The sequence below is a fragment of the Monodon monoceros genome, unplaced genomic scaffold (assembly GCF_005190385.1).
Source record: "Monodon monoceros isolate NGI ecotype Baffin Bay Population unplaced genomic scaffold, NGI_Narwhal_1 Super_Scaffold_13, whole genome shotgun sequence".
Lineage (NCBI taxonomy): Eukaryota > Metazoa > Chordata > Mammalia > Artiodactyla > Monodontidae > Monodon > Monodon monoceros.
The window spans coordinates 24,349,961-24,367,785 of record NW_021703769.1 but is presented as its reverse complement, the minus strand read 5'-3'; the positions used below and the strand labels follow the sequence as shown (position 1 = coordinate 24,367,785).

Here is a 17,825-nt window from a genome sequence, read left to right as displayed (position 1 = left end):
GAGCTCTGCTGCTTGAAAAAAAAATGGTCTTGGGACTTCCCTGGTGGTCCAGTGGTAAAGAATCTGCCTTCCAATGCAGGGGACACGGGTTCGATCCCTGGTCAGGGAAATAAGATCCCACATGCCACAGGGCGACTAAGCCCATGCACCTCAAGAAGAGAGCCTGAGTGTCCCAAACTACGAAGTCCACGCACTCTGGAACCCCCGCACCACAACGAGAGAGAAAACCTGCACCCCACAACTAGAGAGAAGCCCGCATGCCTCAACGAAAATCTCGCGTGCCACAACCAAGACCCGACGCAGCCAAAAAATAAATCAATTAATTAAAAACAAGAAAAAAGTTTTTTTAAAAAAATTGCTTTTGGAAGATATTGGGGATACAAAATAAAATCTTATACAAGATTGATCTTATACAAAAATACACATTTAATTTTATGCAACTAATCAAAATATTATCTTGCGATTTCCAATTATTATATTTCTTATTTGTATTCCAGGGGTTATTGCACTGCATCTTTATGAATTCTAGGCAGCATGGTGTAATAGAAAGTTTCAAAACATTATGATAACTACTCAGAATGGATATTTTCCCTCTGCCTCTAATAATCAAAACTTAACAATCCTAACTCTTGTCTCATTAGGACCCAGCCCTGTCCTAAAACGAATCTGAAACCTGATAAATTAATGACAAGTATTATTGGTTGGTAATGGCACAAGTTAACTTTCCCAAGTCACATTGGTCTTTTAATAAGGATCATCAATACCTTTACCCAAAGAAGCAGTTAATTACTTCAATCAGTTAGTAGATATTGAGAGAGCAGACGTGACGTGCTTGCTTGCCTAACAGCCCCTCGCGATTCTCACAATCTAGACAGGGTCAGCAGACTTTTTCTGTGAAAGGCCAGAGAGTAAATATTTTATGCTTTGTGGACCACATAGGGTCTCTCTTGGGTTTTTTTTAATAGAACACTTTACAAACGTGAAAACCATTTTTAGCTTGAAGACTGTACAAATGCTACACGAAATATGGAAAGGGCAAACGAATACTGCAGTCATTAACAGCTACAGATTCAGCCTCAGTGGTTAGTAAATAAATGCTTGTATAACAAGCTAAGTACTGTGCTTAGGTCATAAGTTGTCAGGCTTAAGAAGTGGTAAAGGACGAGCTTTGTATGGGGACCAGGTAGTAGCCAAGCTTGGCTAGGATATATACTTCCTATAGGAAAAGATAAAGCTGGAAAGGAATGTGGAAGGCAGGTTGGGAGGGCTCTGGTGCCTTTTTGAGGCTATGGATTATGTATTTCATTTGGTAGTCAGGGTAACCCCTGCAGAGGAATAGAACGCTTGGAACCAGCAGCAGCCTCTTAATTGGTTTTCCTTCCTTTCAGTCTTGTCCCCTCCATCTCCTCACCCCAGTCAGAGGGATCTTTCTACAATGCAAATCTGAACAAGTCCCTCCCCCTATTCAAAACTTTTCATTCATTTTCCATCGACCTTAAGATATTGTTCAGGGCTTCCCTGGTGGCGCAGTGGTTGAGAGTCCGCCTGCCAATGCAGGGGACACGGGTTCGTGCCCCGGTCCGGGAAGATCCCACATGCCGCGGAGCGGCTGGGCCCGTGAGCCATGGCCGCTGAGCCTGCGCGTCTGGAGCCTGTGCTCTGCAACGGGAGAGGCCACAACAGTGAGAGACCCACGTACCGCTAAAAAAAAAAGATATTGTTCAAACTCCTTACCATGGTTTACAAGTCCCATCATGATCTGGCCCCTGCTTCCATCTCCTGTTATGTTTATTTGCCAGCCTTACTGATCTTTTCTAGTTCCTCAAATTCACCATCCTCTCTTGCCTTTGGATCTTCATGTATATGGTTCTCAGTGTCTGCAACACTGCCATCACCGCCTCCACTCTCCTCTTCAACATGGATAAGTCCAAATCAGCCCTCTGTTTTCAGCTTCAATACAACATGCTTCAAGAGACCTTCCCTAGTCCATGCACTGGTTGAGGTGTCCCATAGCACAAGCTTTATTAGAATAACTTATTTAACTTGTCAGTCATCCCTGATAGAATGTAAGCTCTGTAAGGACAGGCATCACTGTGTATCTTTTTTTTTTTTTTTTTTTTTGCGGTACGCGGGCCTCTCACTGTTGTGGCCTCTCCCATTGCGGACAACAGGCTCCTGACGCGCAGGCTCAGCGGCCATGGCTCATGGGCCCAGCCACTCCACGGCATGTGGGATCCTCCCGGACAGGGGCACGAATCCGTGTCCCCTGCATCGGCAGGCAGACTCTCAACCACTGCGCCACCAGGGAAGCCCCTTGATCACTATTTTTACCCAAGAATCTAGCATAGCACTGGTTCATAGTTGGTACTTAACAAATATTTTTTAACTAGATGAATGAATGTAGGTATGAATGAATGAATGAATGAAAGGAAATGGGGCTTTATTTAAAAGGAAGCTTAGTCTGGTTATATGTTCTAGAGTCGAGGAGGCCAGTGAGGAGGCTCTTATGGAAGACCAAGTGGGAGGAACTAGGCTGCACGGATGGAAGGAATGGAAAGGGAGGGAGGGTTGTGAGAATTGGGGGGAGTGAAAATCACTAGAACTTAATGACTGATTGACTGGGTGTGGGCAACAAGAGAGAAGGAGAAATTGCTCTCCAAGCTGAGAGCCCAGCAGCATCATTAGAGAGAGAGAGAGGGAGTCCTGCTAGGAAGAGGGGTCCAAGTTACTGCTTGGGGCTGGTCACTGTGCCAGGTTCATGGTCACGGAAATGAGTAAAACATGACCTTTTTTTTATCAAGTGGGAGAGACAAACACATAAACAATGTGATAAAGTATTTGACAGAGAACAGTACAAAGTTCTGAGAAGCAGAGAATGGAGCAAATTACTATGCCTCAGTCCCCAGACTTTCCTGATAAAGGTTTGTTTGGGTTAACTATTGCTGATAGGGACTAGAAACCTCTGAGATGGAACTACATGGAGCTGGGAAATGTAGGGCCTCAAAAAATGTTTTGGGCTCTAGGGCCTGAGGAGAAGTATTGTCCCACCACACAAAAAAGATGTGAACTGCTTGAAAAACCTCTGTATTGCCTCTTTCTGTTTTATACATTGGGATTCTTCAAGTCATTGTTTATTTGAAGAAAGAGCTCCCCTGCTAAATGAATGCAAACCACTCACCTAGCCCACTCCCCTCATTTTACCAAAAAGAAAATTAGAGTCCATTAAAAAGAAAAAAAAGAATGGATTTGTCCAAAGTCATGCCTTTACTAATGCTTAAGCCAAGACAAGAACTCAGAGGTCCTGACTCCGAGCCCAGTGCTCATTCTGTTGACTCACTACCAGGCTTTGAGAAAGAAAATTGGTGGCCAGTTCATGATAGGCAAATAAATGCCCATTGATGAAAGGATCTGAAGGAATCAGAAGAAATGGAGTGAGGGCTGAGAGAGGTAGAGGGCGAACTTCAAAAGGAAGGGATTGTCCCCTCTACCTTTAAGAAGTTTAGAATGAGGTTGGGGGCTGGCTATTTGGGTCCTCCTTCTCCTGGAATGTAACAGAAATGGAGAAAATTTTACTCTAAGCAATCTGAGGGCTGGGAGGAAAAGGCTAGAAATCGCCAGGCTGAGCCCAGGAATGCGCAGGACCAGCACGAGCAGATTGTTTTATTCTCTTCTCACCCACTATGCCTTATGGTAGGGCCAGAGAACCTTGGGAAAGCAGTCTCAGCTTTTTCCCAGACCAGAAAGAACACGCACAGGGTGGGTGAGGAGTAGGGATTCCACACTCAGAGAAGATGAAGATGCTGTTGAAGCTGTGAGCCCTCACTAAGCCAAACCTAGACATTCGTGGGAAGAAATCCGCTCTGGGATCTGTCTGGTTCATCAAAATCCAGCTAGAAATAAATCGATAAATATAGTTAGCCTATTTGAACAGGTCCATCCTATCCTCCTGACGCAAACCATATCTGCATTTATTTCCTCTGGATGTCGGAATATAGCATATGCAATGACTTACACACTTGTCCAAAAAAGCCATTTATCCCTACACCGTCTCGTTCAGTCTTAACTCATGAGCCTTATTCTCTGCACTTCAGTAAGACCTCTGCCACTGTGAGGCATTACTGGGAACCTTTCAACAACTCTGCCCAAGCCTAGGGTCTCCTGGGGCCACTGACTTAAAAAAACCCAGCGCCCCACCCTCTGGAAGGCAGAGACCAATTGCAATGCATTCCTTTTCTCCTTACTTCAATCTCCCTCCCTTTTTAAAAAAAAAAATAATTAACTAATTTATTTATTTATTTATTTATGGCTGTGTTGGGTCTTCATTGCTGCACGCGGGCTTTCTCTAGTTGGGGCAAGTGGGAGCTACTCTTCATTGCTGTGCACGGCCTTCTCGTTGTGGTGGCTTCTCTTGTTGCGGAGCACAGGCTCTAGGCGTGCGGGCTTCAGTAGTTGTGGCTCATGGGCTCAGTAGTTGTGGCTCACAGGCTTAGTTGCTCCACAGCATGTGGGATGTTCCTGGACCAGGGCTCGAACCCATGTCCCCTGCATTGGCAGGCAGGTTCTTAACCACTGCACCCCCAGAGAAGTCCCTCCCTCCCTTTCTTGTCTTTCTTTCTTCCTCTCCCATCTCCTTTTCTCTCTTCTTCCTTCATCAGTTCCCCTTCCCTGTCCTAAGCCTTACTGGTCCTCCAGCTCCCCTGGGACACTGGGGTGTGGAATGGGGTCAGAGCACCAGCCCAAAGAAAGCAGGAGGGCACATCCATTTGCCAGGACCCCTGGCCCACCTGACTGCCTTCTCTGTCCCACTCAGGCCTCCCGGAATGGATGTCACACGCCTCCTCCTGGCTACCCTGCTGGTATGCCTGTGCTTCCTCACTGCCTACAGCCACCTGGCACCTGAGGAAAAGCCCAGAGATGAAAGGAGCCTAAGGAGCAACTCTTCCATGAACCTGTTGGATTTCCCTTCTGTCTCTATTGTGGGTAGGTAGCCTAGCCTGGGGCCCAGCCTCCAGGCTCTGGCCCAAGAGAACTGCAGGTTGTCAAACACACTCCCCAAGCTGATACCAGGATCTACTGCCATAGGTCAGAGCTCCTTCGTGCTCATTCCTCAAAACAATCCTGGAGGAATAAAGTGCCCCTTAACTCATTTGGTTTAGGAAAGCCCTGCCTGCCACCAATCGAATACGCAGCTTAGCATGTTAGAGGCTCTGAGAAACCTTAAAGTCATGACAATTGGTGAATTTGGTTTAACTTACCATTTCTGAAACTTAATGAGTCATGGAACTCCTATCAATGGTAAAAATTTTAGGAAATGCTGCAGAATATAACCAAGTCTGGGATGAACTAGTCCTTTCATGCCAGGGTTGAGAATTGAAAATGACTGCTTGGGAGACAGTATCAGGGGCATTAGAGCCTGGCATGGAGATCTTCTGGCTCAACTTCATCTGACAATAATAATAATAACATATATACTTATTTTGTGCTAGGCACTGTGAAGTATTATTTTTATTCCTATTTTATTTCACAGCTAAGTAAATTAAGTCTTAGAAAAGTTAACTAACACACAGTTCTTAATTGGCAGAGCCAGAATTCAAACCCAGGTGTTTAACTCCAGAACCTAAGCTCAAAACTAATGTTCCTTGCTGACTTGTCTCTCGCTTCAAAAAGAGGATATTCTAGATATATCAGGGAAGGGACTGGGGCACATTAACATTGATTGATCACCTTCAATGTGTCAGATTTTCTGCTTTATAAACATACCTCATTTATCCTCAAGACAACTCTTCAAGGTAGGTATTACAGTATCCTACTTGCAGATGAGAAAACTGAGTCTTAAGGAGATTAAGTAGGTTGCTCAAGGCCACAAAGCTGTTATATCGCAGAGTCAGGATTCAAATCAGGTATGCCTGGCTCCAAAGCTCTGAGAAATGGAAAATAGGGATACAGGAAAAACAAGTCCATCCATGTACAAGACACTGAGTCCATTTTCCAGGGCCACCTTTGCTTTCCCTCAGAGGACTCTGCTCTCAGTCTCTGGCTCCAGGTCTGCAGCCAGGCTAACAAGAACCTGCTGGCCTAAGTCCCAAGATGTGATCTATCCAGCCAACCCTTCATCTTCTCCCCTACCCTGGGGCTTCCTGGAGCCCCCTCTGCTCCTCCCACTTCATTGCAGCTCAGGGCCCTCAGAGACTGGCTTTGCTCCTTCTCTCTTTGAAGCACAGAACAAGAAATCCAAAAAGATCAGCAGAAAAGAAGCGGAAAAAAAAAGATCTTCCAAGGTAGGCCTGGGAGCTCACATTGTTGGGGTGGGACTGGACTTAAAGGGAGAGGATCCCCAAGCTCTGGCTAGGAACTAATAAAAGATTTCCCAGGCCTACATGCCCACAAGAAACTGAAAGCTACCAAAACTTCCTGGCCTCAAGCCCTGAACCAGACCCCCAGGAGCTGAGGCCCAGAAAGCTAAGGTTCACTGAGCAAAATAGCTTACCTGCTAAAAAGCATCTTCCTATACTAGCTCACACCCTGCCTGAAATTTCACCATCACTCATTCTCTTGGATGAATGCAATGTTTCCCAAACCTCAGTCATTTCAGAACCATTTCCACAACTTCTACCATATCTGAGTTTCACCTATTTAATATATTTGTTTAAAATTAAAACTTTAATTTTAAAACTTTTCTATCATGGTTATATAGTTATTTAAAAACCTATATAACCAATATAGAAAACCAGTATCACTTGACATAAATAGAAAGTAACCCTAAAAATAAGTAAAATGAAAATAAAACCTTGTTTTTTGAAAACTCAGTTCCTCAATTGCACTAGACACATTTCAGGTACTCAGCAGCCACATATGGCTGACTGGTGGCTGCCTGTATTGGACAGCACAGCAAAGAATGTCCCCAGAAAAGGGAGTAGCAAACTCAAAGCTCCTGCAGTAGGAACTCATTTCTTGTGTTCGGTGCACAGAAGGCAGTGTGGTAAAGACCGGTGGGAGAGGTGGGCGGGCTAAACCACAGAGGGCCTCAAGGATCAAAGTAACGGGGAGGAGGGTGTGCTTTAAGCCCGGGTGTGATGCCATCATAGGTCTTCTGAGAGGTCCCTTTTGTGCACTGGAGGTTGGACTGTAAGGGGGCAAGAGCCGCAGACAGGGGCCTAGCCCAGGGTAGCAGCGGTAGTGAAGCAGTGGGTAGACTCCAGATGTATTGTGAAGGCAGAACTGACAGGGATTGTGGCTACACTGGAAGGGGAAGACAACAGAGACGGTAGTTAAAAACGGTGGAGCTGAGTGGGATGCCCTAGGGAGAGAAGAGGCCAGGCCGGAGCCAGTTAAGTTTTGATGAAGTGGGGCATTGTTGGGGGAGCAGGCGGGGACCCGCTGGGGTGCCCTGTGGGCATCAGTCGAGCGGGCGGTGGGCAGAAGGTGGGGATGTCTGGTCGGGGGCCTCCATAGTCCAAGGAGTCCCCAGGCAGAGGTGAGGACGAGTGGGGCGGACGTGGACTGCTCGGGCAGCCCCAGCGTTTCCCCGCAGAAAAAGGCTTCGATGAAGAAGGTGGCACAGCCCCAGCCCCCGCCGCCTGGCTCCTGCGTGGCCACCCGCGACAGCTGCAAGCCGCCGGCGCCCCCCTGCTGCGACCCGTGCGCCTTCTGCCAGTGCCGCTTCTTCCGCAGCGCCTGTTCCTGCCGCGTGCTCAACCCCACCTGCTGAGCGCGCCTCTGGGTGGTGGGCGGGGTGGGGCGGGGCTTACAGGGGCGGGGCTCCCCGGACGGGCCCTTCTGGGGGGGGCGATCTCTAGTAGGTGTGGCTTCCTAGAACAGGGAGTGGGCGTAGCTACTGACGTTGGGCGGAGCTTTCAGGAGGCGGGGCTTCAAGGAGACTTGGCTTGGGTTGGGCTAAAATCCAAATATATATAGGCTAATGAAAGGTGTGTGGCTGTTTCTTTAAAGAACCCGAAAGATCCTTTTTTCCCTTCGCCGAGTCCCCTTCACCGCAGAAGTTCCGCGGGCTGCGCACTTGCTCTCTCCTGGTCCTGGGGAAACGTGGTTACCTGGCCCTGAGGCTGCCCTCCTGGTAAGCCCATCTCTGGGTGTGGCCGCCAGAGACAATGATGCCCCCTTCCTTTAAGCCTGGGAACACCCGAAGCTGCCTCCAAAACCAGGGAGGCAGAAAGGAACCATTAAGGAACTACATTTCAGTGTTTCACCCTTTCCCCCTTCTAAGAAGCTCCCCTCAGCGCCCCCAAAACAAGAAAGGCTACAACTCCATACAGAGTCTCACTGGGCTGTCTGTCCTAAGGGGTCTGCGGATACTTTTCAGGGCAAGACTATGGGATAAGTCACCTCCAACAGCTTCAGTTCTTGCATGGGACCATTCATAATTCAAATGCCCTAGAAAGAGAATCTGATTGAGTTTTCCCACTCCCAGGCTAAATGAACACTGATCATTGGTCCCTAGCCATTTTTAATTCTGAAAGCCTAGAGTTTGGGCTCTCCCAAGTAGGAAACAGGTGTTCAGGAATCTTTCCTCACTCCCTGCCCCAGCTCTGTCAGCCAGGAAGGAGGCAGTGGGCCTGGGCGTGGTGAGTAGGCAGCAACTTTTGTCCTGGATTATCAGGGGCCTGTCTCCTAGTGTCCCAAACTGTTGCCTGAGATTCTAAGGGATTCTGAGTCTGTGGGAAACTGAAATGCAGCATTTTCTCTCTGGAAGGACCCTGGGAGGTGCTGTTTTGGGGAGAGAGGTGGTAAAGGTAGGAACAGGGTCTGTGTGGGCACAGTCACATGAAAACTCCCAGCACCTTGAGAGGAAAGGGTTCTAAATGACATCACCTACTTGCCCTGCTTGGCTGAGGGCATCCCTGCCAGTAGAAAAGCTGAGGTTTCACCTGTCAGCGTCTCCCAGAGCTGGAGCTCTTCCCCAAGGAATCACTATAAGAAAGAAGAAACTGCAAACGATGGTGATGTAAGAAGATAATTTTTTTTAAATAATAATAACAAGGCCTGTCTGTACATGAGAAAGAGTCTAGAAAGAGGCTATGTGACAGAATAATGCGGAGCAGTTGCCTCAGCCCTGGTAACCACTGTGTATCTCGGTCCTTGGAGGTGAGGACAGTGGGGCTCCGGGGTCAGCACAGATGGGGCCACCTCCCCTGACACACTTGTCAACTTACAATCTTCCCTCTTTCAAATGTTTTAAAACTCCCTCCTTTCCAAGGACCTTTCTCAACTGGAGACCCTTGTTGTGCCTGCAGTGACATAACCAGTATGGAATGGAGGAGGCAAACATCAGACCCTGGACTGGACAGAGCTCAAGCCACCTAGATGGAGCACACACACAAAAAGATGGGTGCTCCAGGCTAGGCTGGGGACACGATTCTGCACATTGGGAAAGTCTGTGTTTCTCTGGGCTTCTATTTACTTGTCTGTAAAATGGGATATAATCACTCTTGCTGTTCTTGTTATAAATCTGAAATAGTGTTGCTTCTTATACCTTAACACAACAATCAACATACACACACAGACACAGAAAAGCTACCAGTTGCTTGTTTTTGTTTTCTGTCATTTTGGCTGCATGCCCACAGGGCAATAACCTTTTGTTCCTTGTACCACAGTTGCTGCTGAGTAAATGTCATCAGTAATTAGAATATTGGGAATATACTGCAGCCGCGGCTCCTGTGTTTTCCAGACATTGCTCACCTACCAGGCACCATTTGGCCCCCTATGAGTGAGGCCAGAGATGCAAAGCCAAAGACCCGGTCCATTAGTGACAAAACCACTAGGCTGCTGAGTCCAAACAACTGCATGGAAGCCCAACCCATTCACTCATTCAGCAAATGTGTATTGAGCACGTACTAGGTGCCAGGCATTGTGCCAGGTGCTGTGAATACTGTGGTGAACAAGTCCAGTCCTCTCTTTACAGAGCTCATGGTCCAGTGGACCATGACCACCAGCCCTTGTTAAAGGTAAGAACCATTGTTAGCATGTTTGGTCTGTTCCCTCAGACTCTCAGTTCTTAACTTCTGTTGACTCAGATCCCTGGTTAGGTATTTATCTGCCCAAGTTCCCTTTCAGCTTGAGAGCCTAAGATTCATCCACCTTTTCAGAATTCCTCCTCAAGCCTTAGGGTCCTGAGTGAATGGTTCTGGGTCTCTGCAAAAATCCTGCCTGAGTGACCAGAATTGAAATACATCTGTGACTCAGAGTTGTGAAGATCTGGGACACACACACCCTATTTCCCACACCATTATTCATATTTCTCTCCCCCCTGCCCCATACACACATGAAGTGCAAAGGTGAATTCTGTCCTAGATATATTTGTTCTACTTTTGTGGATATTGATTTAGGATCATTTCTTCCTGTAGAGCATGGCCTTACACTTGTGCCAAAGTTCTCACAGTGTGGCCTTGAAGAAGTCACTGACCTCTTGATGCTACTACCATTTCCCCATTTGCAAAATTCGGAGAAAATCAGTCAGAATGTTTTGGTTGCAAACAACAGAAACGATTCTGGCTAGCCTAAGAAACAAATAAAGGGTGGCGGTAGTCTACTGGAGAGGTCTGGAGACCTCAAAGAATCGAAGGAAAAGCCATACAACAGGCCTCAGAAAGAATAGGTCCCTGAGGGATGCGAAAGGAGCCAGGCCAAAGAAACCAATGGACCGCGTTTTCAGGGCAAAGCTATGGGATAAGTCACCTCCAACCACTTCAGATCTTGCATGGGACAATTCATAATTCAAATTCCCAAGAGAGGGAATCTGATTGACCTGAAGTGTTACCCAGGAAAGGGTGGCCCATCTTGATAGACAGTCCCACAAAGTCTGTTCATAATGTGGGAGGGGTAATTCTCCAATTTAAAAAAACCAAAGATACAGTTACTGGAGGGCAAAATCCACGACTGGCCACTATGAGAGAGCTGGTCTCTGGATTTATTCTGAGGACACTTTTGGCACCAGAAATTCTGCAACAGAATCTGAAGCAATGGTTTTCATTTTTTTTTTCAGGAGAGGCACCCTTCCCTCAGTTGAATTCTTAAGGGGGAGCCCCATTATGTAATACACATTAAAGCAGTTTTAAGTTACTATAAGGTTGTAATGATGCACACAAAAATTTGAAATCAGCGATTAGAGATTAACTGTTGCCCTCCCATATCAGCCTCAGCAACCAGTTTGTTTCCATCTTTTGTTTTGGTTGCCCAGTACCGAAAAAGGTCTAATTCACACAGAGAAGTTGTTGCAAAAAGGTTTTAACAGCTCACCCTGTGACCTCAGAACAGTCTCCTGTTAAACAGAAACAGCAAGAGGTTTATTTCAAAATCTAGTCCAGGTGGTCTCCAACGTGTTAAAATTTGGTGCCTAGCACATTTAAACATGAATGTTTTTATTACTTTTAAATGGCTTCAAAGTTTTTCAAGCAGAAGTTGAAGTTATGGTGCTACAGAAGCAATATACTTCAAAAACCACTACCCTGGGCTTCCTTGGTGGCGCAGTGGTTGAGAGTCTGCCTGCTGACTCAGGGGACACGGGTTCATGCCCCAGTCAGGGAGGAGCCCACATGCTGCGGAGCAGCTGGGCCCGTGAGCCATGGCCGCTGAGCCTGCGCGTCCGGAGCCTGTGCTCCGCAACGGGAGAGGCCGCAACAGTGAGAGGCCTGCGTACCGCAAAAAAACAAACAACAACAAAAAACACCACTACCCTGAGGGGTAGCAGATCCTCAGGACCTCAAATCCCTTCCTGGCTTGTGGACCACAGGCCAACCTAATTGGCAATCTTTGGATCCTTACTCTAAGTGCCTCCACCTGTTTGAACAACTACAGCTGTAGCATCTTCACCCACTGTCAAGAAATTACTCCCAGTCATACAATAGGAACTTTATAAAGGAATTTAACTCCAAAAAACAATTCCCATGTGTGAAGGGGACAGGATAGGTAAAGAAAAGAATTTAATTTTAACTGAATTAGCCAAACCATCTGTAGTGAACTTCAGATTAGTCTAGAATAAACGTGTTCCTCCCTTTCTTCTTCCATGCACGAAGTATATTTATTGTGAGGCAAAGGGGGGGGGTGTTGTGGGACTGGGGGTAGGGCAGGAATGTCTTCTGTTTTCTCAGTAAAATCATCAAATGTTTATGTTCACTCCAGAAAAGAGTTTTATACCGATGGCTTGCAGAGAGACAGTAGCTATTGTCAGCTCTCCCAGCTGGCTATGGGAGTTGTAGACTCTGGGAGGTGGCACCGCCTAATGGTGATGATGATGGCGATGACGAGCATGCCTTCTTGTTATCTGCGGAGCCCAGCAAATAGCTTCATTCCTTTGACTCTTGAAGATTCTCACATCTTTCAGAGCTCCTCTTTGGACTTCCTGGACCCAGTGGCTGCACAGACTACCAGAGCAATAATAAAATCATGACTACTAAAGAAAAATTAATATAATGATGATAATGATAAAAACCTTCCTAAATTACCTAATTTTATAAGATCACATTTACAAGCCATTAAATGAGCTGATTCCTCCCCAAATCAAAAACTAGAGCCTTATGACTTTGGGGAAAAGTTTAGTTTTTTGTGTTTTTTTTTCTTTTTTTCTCTCATTATTTATCCCAATGTCTATCAACATCTGGAATTCTGCATAATGTATACATGTCAGAGGTTGCAAAAGAAACGGAGAGAAGGGGCCGGGGGGGGGGGGGGGGAAGGGAGGACAGTGCAGCCCCTGAGGAGCTGGGAAATAAAGAGGGTTATTTGATAAGGGGAAGGGGACACTGAATTCAGTGATCAGCCAAGGGCTACCCCTTTAAAATCCCAAAGCAGCCTTGGTTTCCCAGTCTTAAATGATCTTGAAATTAATTGATCTTTGTCTAACAGAACCTCCCTGCCCCCACTACCCAGGAAGGTCTAATTGTACTGGAGCACCTCAAGTAATCCTCAGTAATTTCACCCAAACCAGAATCAGGGAGCCCCCTGCACTGGCTCTGAGATGAGTGCAGAGCCTCTGGAGGGTCCTGAGATGCTCCCCCTCTCCCCAGGATGCCTCTGAGGTTGTTGCCTGCCTTTTGCCAGGGACCCAGGGCTGCTGCTAACAGCCTGAGGCCTGTGTGATTTGTAACTATCATAATATCATGCTAATAATGTCTATTGATTGAGCAGCTACTTCATGCCAGGATGATACCCAAGCTCCCAAATTTGCTTCTTGAGGTAAGAATTATTGTAAATAAGGGAACTTGGGGCTCAGAGAGGCTAGGTATTGTGCCTAGACCTCACACCTCAGCGCTGGGATTCACACCCAGCCCACCTCATTCCAAAGCCTACGCCCTTAACCATCAGGCCACTGAAAACCAGGCAAAGGAGATTCTGTCTGGCTAGAGCCGACACCTTGCAGGAGCCTCAGCCCCAAGGTTTTCTCCCATTTTCTCTCCTGGTGTCATTTCTTTTCTCCACCTCAGCAGGACACTTGAAATTGCCAGAGATGGCAACCCTGTTCGAATGGGCTAAAGGAAAAAAAGGGAGCTTTGTTGTTGTCACAGCACTAAACAGTGCAGTGGGTAGATCTAGTTAGCCTAAAGCATGGCTAGACTCAGGTCCTCTGGAATGTGTCACTCTGTCTCTCAATTCTATGTTGGTGTCGCCCTCAGGCAGGCTTCCCCTCATGGGGGCAAAGAAGCAGCTCTAGGCTCAAATTCCTGCCAAGCCTGGGAGCCCTACTGAAGAGGGCACCTTTTCTCCATTTTCAGGACAGGTGGGTCTCTTTTACAGTTGCCACCTGCTGTGCAACAGGCACTGGGTGGGAGGGGTCGCAAGGGAACTTGTTAGAAATGCAAATTATAGGGCCCCATCTCAGGCCTACTGAATCAGAAGCTCTGGGGGTGAGCCCAGCAATCTGTGTTTTAACAAGCCCTCCAGGTGGTCCTGACACACTCAGGTTTAAGAGACACTGGGTTAGTGGGGATCTGTACAAGCCAGCAGTTAGAAGAGCCAGCAAGTTCCCCACAAAGAGACATGCTGAGGCAGGGCATTCTGTTGGACATACCGTGGGTGTACGTTCCCAGCTACTTCTGTTTCTCTCCCTTGTAATAAGGCAAGTATGAGAACTGTGAGTGGGGGCAATCAGACTATCAGGGTACTTAGCAGTGTGAATGTAGGTACCAACTATTTATGGAGTTGTCGGGAAAAGCCCACTGCCCAGCACCTGGGGTCTTTTGGGACCCCTCCGAGGTTGTAACTCCTCCAGCCAGGGAGAGGAAGCCAGCAGACCTGAGGGAATCTGGCTCCAACCACAGCCCGCACTGGGTGCAGGCAGCCCAGGGTAAGCTCCTGGGATCACTGTTGGACAGTTCTCTGTATTGCACCACACCAGATTTCTAGTAAAAATCCTGAAATCCTGGGGTTGAATCTGGACCAACTATGTGAGCTATGTGCCTATCCTTGAGCCAGTTTGGAGAGTGTATCCATGAGGAACTTACTGAAGCTGATTGACAAGGCCTGATCACATAAGCACCCCTGGCTGCCTCCATCACTTCAAGCAGATTTCCTAGCCTTGTCCTCTGGGGTAGTCCTGAGTGGGTCTCAGGGATGAGAATCTGGATTCCTGAGGTTCCCTGAAACCTCAGCTCCCCAAAGCAGAGCCGACCCCTGCCTGCTGCCTCTTGTAGTTCTCCTGACATAAGCAGGCCCTCAAGCCTTCCAAGCTCATTACTTGTCTCCAACAAGACTTGAAAAGGGATTCCAGCACATCTAGCCTAGCAAGGCCCTCCCACCATAACCTGCCACGTGGAGGTGGGCAGAGGGCCTTGGTATGCAGGAAAGAGCTCTTGCCTAGAGGCAAGCAGGACACCTAGATCTGCAGGGTGACTTTGGACGTCACTTAAACTCTCTGGGCCCGCATTTCTCCATATACAGATGCTGGATTTGGCTCTATAGATGCTCTAAGTTCCTTCAAGTTCTAAGATCCTAAGATTTTTCTAAAGTACTGTTTAATTTTCTAAATATCCTAAATTTCCTGCCTTCCAAACAGCTCCTTCCCACCCAGTGGTGCCTGACACAGCCCTGAAAACTTGACATAAAACTCTATAGGGCTTCCCTGGTGGCGCAGTGGTTGAGAGTCCGCCTGCCGATGCAGGGGACACGGGTTCGTGCCCCGGTCCGGGAAGATCCCACATGCCGTGGAGTGGCTTGGGCCCGTGAGCCATGGCCGCTGAGCCTGCACATCCGGAGCCTGTGCTCCGCAACGGGAGAGGCCACAACAGTGAGAGGCCCACGTACCGCAAAAACAAAACAAAACAAAAAAACTGTTTATATATTTACAATAGCCAGGACATGGAAGCAACCTAAGTGTCCATTGACAGGTGAATAGGTAAGGAAGATGTGGCACATATATACAATGGAATATTACTCAGCCATAAAAAGAAATGAAATTGAGTCATTTGTAGTGAGGTGGATGGACCTAGAGTCTGTCATACAGAGTGAAGTAAGTCAGAAAGAGAAAAACAAATACCATATGCTAACACATATATATGGAATTTTAAAAAAAAAAAAAGGTCATAAAGAACCTTTTCTTCAAGGTTCTTGAAGAAAAGACGGGAATAAAGATGCAGACCTACTAGAGTATGGACTTGAGGACACGGGGAGGGGGAAGGGTACGCAGGGACAAAGTGAGAGAGTGGCATGGACATATATACACTACCAAATGTAAAATAGCTACTGGGAAGCAGCCGCATAGCACAGGGAGATAAGCTCGTGCTTTGTGACCACCTAGAAGGGTGGGATAGGGAGGGTGGGAGGAAGGGAGGCGCAAGAGGAAAGAGATATGGGGATATATGTATATGTATAGCTGATTCACTTTGTTATAAAGCAGAAATTAACACACCATTGTAAAGCAATTATACTCCAATAAAGATGTTAAAAAAAAAACCCCAAAACTCTTTATATACACGTTATATCACCGACCCTCAAAACAACCATGTGAGGTAGGTACTTCTGTCCTTGCCCAAAGTCACATGGTGAGTTAACAGCAGACCCAGGTCTCCTCCCTTCAAAGCCCAGTCCACTGTTCCACAAAATCCCCCAGGTCTTAACCTCCCTTCTCACTTTCCTGGAAAAAAAAAAAATCCAGTTAGACCAGATACTATAGGACCCTTGGCCAATTCCTTCTTTCCCCATGATGCCCAGGCATCAGGAGTGGAGTTGGGGGGAACCGTAGACACATCAGTTTTCATTGTGGATACCTGGTCAGTGCCCAACATGTGACAGATTAGCAGATCTGAGATCAGAGGTAAGGCTGAGACCAGATGTGAAAGGAGAGGGTGTTTTTTTTTTAAAAATGAAAGGTTCTGAGAACTGGCAGGACACCTCCAAAGATGAAAGGAAAAGGCCAGGATAACAGAAACCAGAACCCCTAGGGGACTGGATGTGGGGGACTACATTGGATCTCACAGAGGGGACACCTGGAAAGGTATTTCTTGAGTCTGGGAGCAGACAGGTTTGAGGGAAGGGAGCATGGCTGCCATGAAGGATAAGGCGTTTAACCTCTCTGGCTCAGATGAAGAGCAGCCTCCCCCTTTTCTACTGAGAAGAGCTGGGATTCTAGTCTCAGAGTCCTACTGGGTACAAAAGCCAGCTCACTCTCTCAAAGCCTGTTTTCTGAACTGTAAAATGGGAATTCAAGTCTCTACAAGGTTATCAGGAGGAATAAGTAAGTGCTTACTTAGAGCAATGGCTGGTACACAATTAGCTGTAAAAGAAATGGCAGTGGGCAGCAGTGGATCTCGGTCTGTTTTGACCATTGGTGTCATGATTGGTTGAGAGGTGGTTCCTGTGTCGTTTGTTGGTAATAATAGTTGAAGTGCCAAAGTTTTAAAATTATTTACAGCAGAGTCATAGCATACATTCATGTAACCTAATGCAACGTCAACTATATGCATGGAGAAAAAAAGGCTGAGAATTAACTGGGCAGGACACGTTGATGAGCATCCAAGCCCGAGAAAGCATGGGGAGGGTCTATTGATCCTCTAGTTTTCAGCCCTTCACGCCCATCAGACCGCAGGCCATCGACAAGGGTTTTGCTTGACACCACATACTTTTGAAAGTTAGACTAAACAAGCCCTTCTTTCTATCACTCAGACGCACTTGCACTCAAATAGTAGAAGAAGTGGAGTTTCAATGCCAGATACAGCCAAGGGCATGCCAAGCATGATGCTGTGGACTCATGGTTGGGAAAGCTGATCTGAGAGGCAGGATTGGCCTCAATCTCCATCTCCTCATGTTCTCCCGTGTACTCAACTCTCACTCAGCTCTGGAGGAAGAAATACTAAAGAGAGCCCCATCGGCAACCCACTACCTTCTGTCAAAACGTCATGCCTTGAGTAGAGCAACCTTCACTTAAACACTCGCCATTTGTCTCACACAAGTGTCTGGCCCAGGACTCAGACCAACCTGAGGTGGGGTCCAGGCAGCACCACTTACTCTGTGATCTTAGGTCAGGCCATTTGGCCTCTCTGAATCTCTCCGCTAATTAATACCAGGTAATAGCCAGAGGCTGAGAATACAAAAACAAGCCACAAGTATGAATGTTCAGTCAAGTAGGGTTGTTTCAGGGATCTGTGCAGCTCAAGGATTAAAACTAAGGTCTCATCCTAGTGTTCAAGGGCTTGCTTTCCTGTCTCCCAGGCCACCTTTCTAGCCCTCTACCTCATAGCTCCCCCTATATTAAGCTCCCTGCCCCCTAACTCACTCCTGCTTAAGTTGTTCTGCTGCCCAAAATGCTCTTGCCTTCAATTCCTATTAAAAATCTTTAGTTCTTTCAAAATCCATTTCAAGGGACTTCCCTTGTGGTCCAGTGG

The 17,825-nt window shown here is 47.0% G+C and overlaps 1 protein-coding gene across 4 annotated transcripts in view; it reads left to right on the top strand.

Annotated features, from left to right (window-relative positions):
* ASIP (agouti signaling protein) overlaps positions 1 to 7,917 on the top strand; it is a 227,992-nt gene extending 220,075 nt beyond the window's left edge. For 3 of the 4 annotated variants that reach the window (XM_029219874.1, XM_029219875.1, XM_029219873.1), the window contains 3 exons: positions 4,811 to 4,980; positions 6,217 to 6,278; positions 7,532 to 7,917. In XM_029219874.1, coding sequence (XP_029075707.1) covers positions 4,821 to 4,980; positions 6,217 to 6,278; positions 7,532 to 7,708 — 399 coding nt within the window. In that variant the 5' untranslated portion in view covers positions 4,811 to 4,820 and the 3' untranslated portion in view covers positions 7,709 to 7,917. Of the gene's footprint in view, positions 1 to 4,810; positions 4,981 to 5,393; positions 6,279 to 7,531 lie in introns of those variants that run through there. The other variant, XM_029219872.1, reaches the window with a different exon arrangement.
* Positions 7,918 to 17,825: the final 9,908 nt, after the last annotated feature.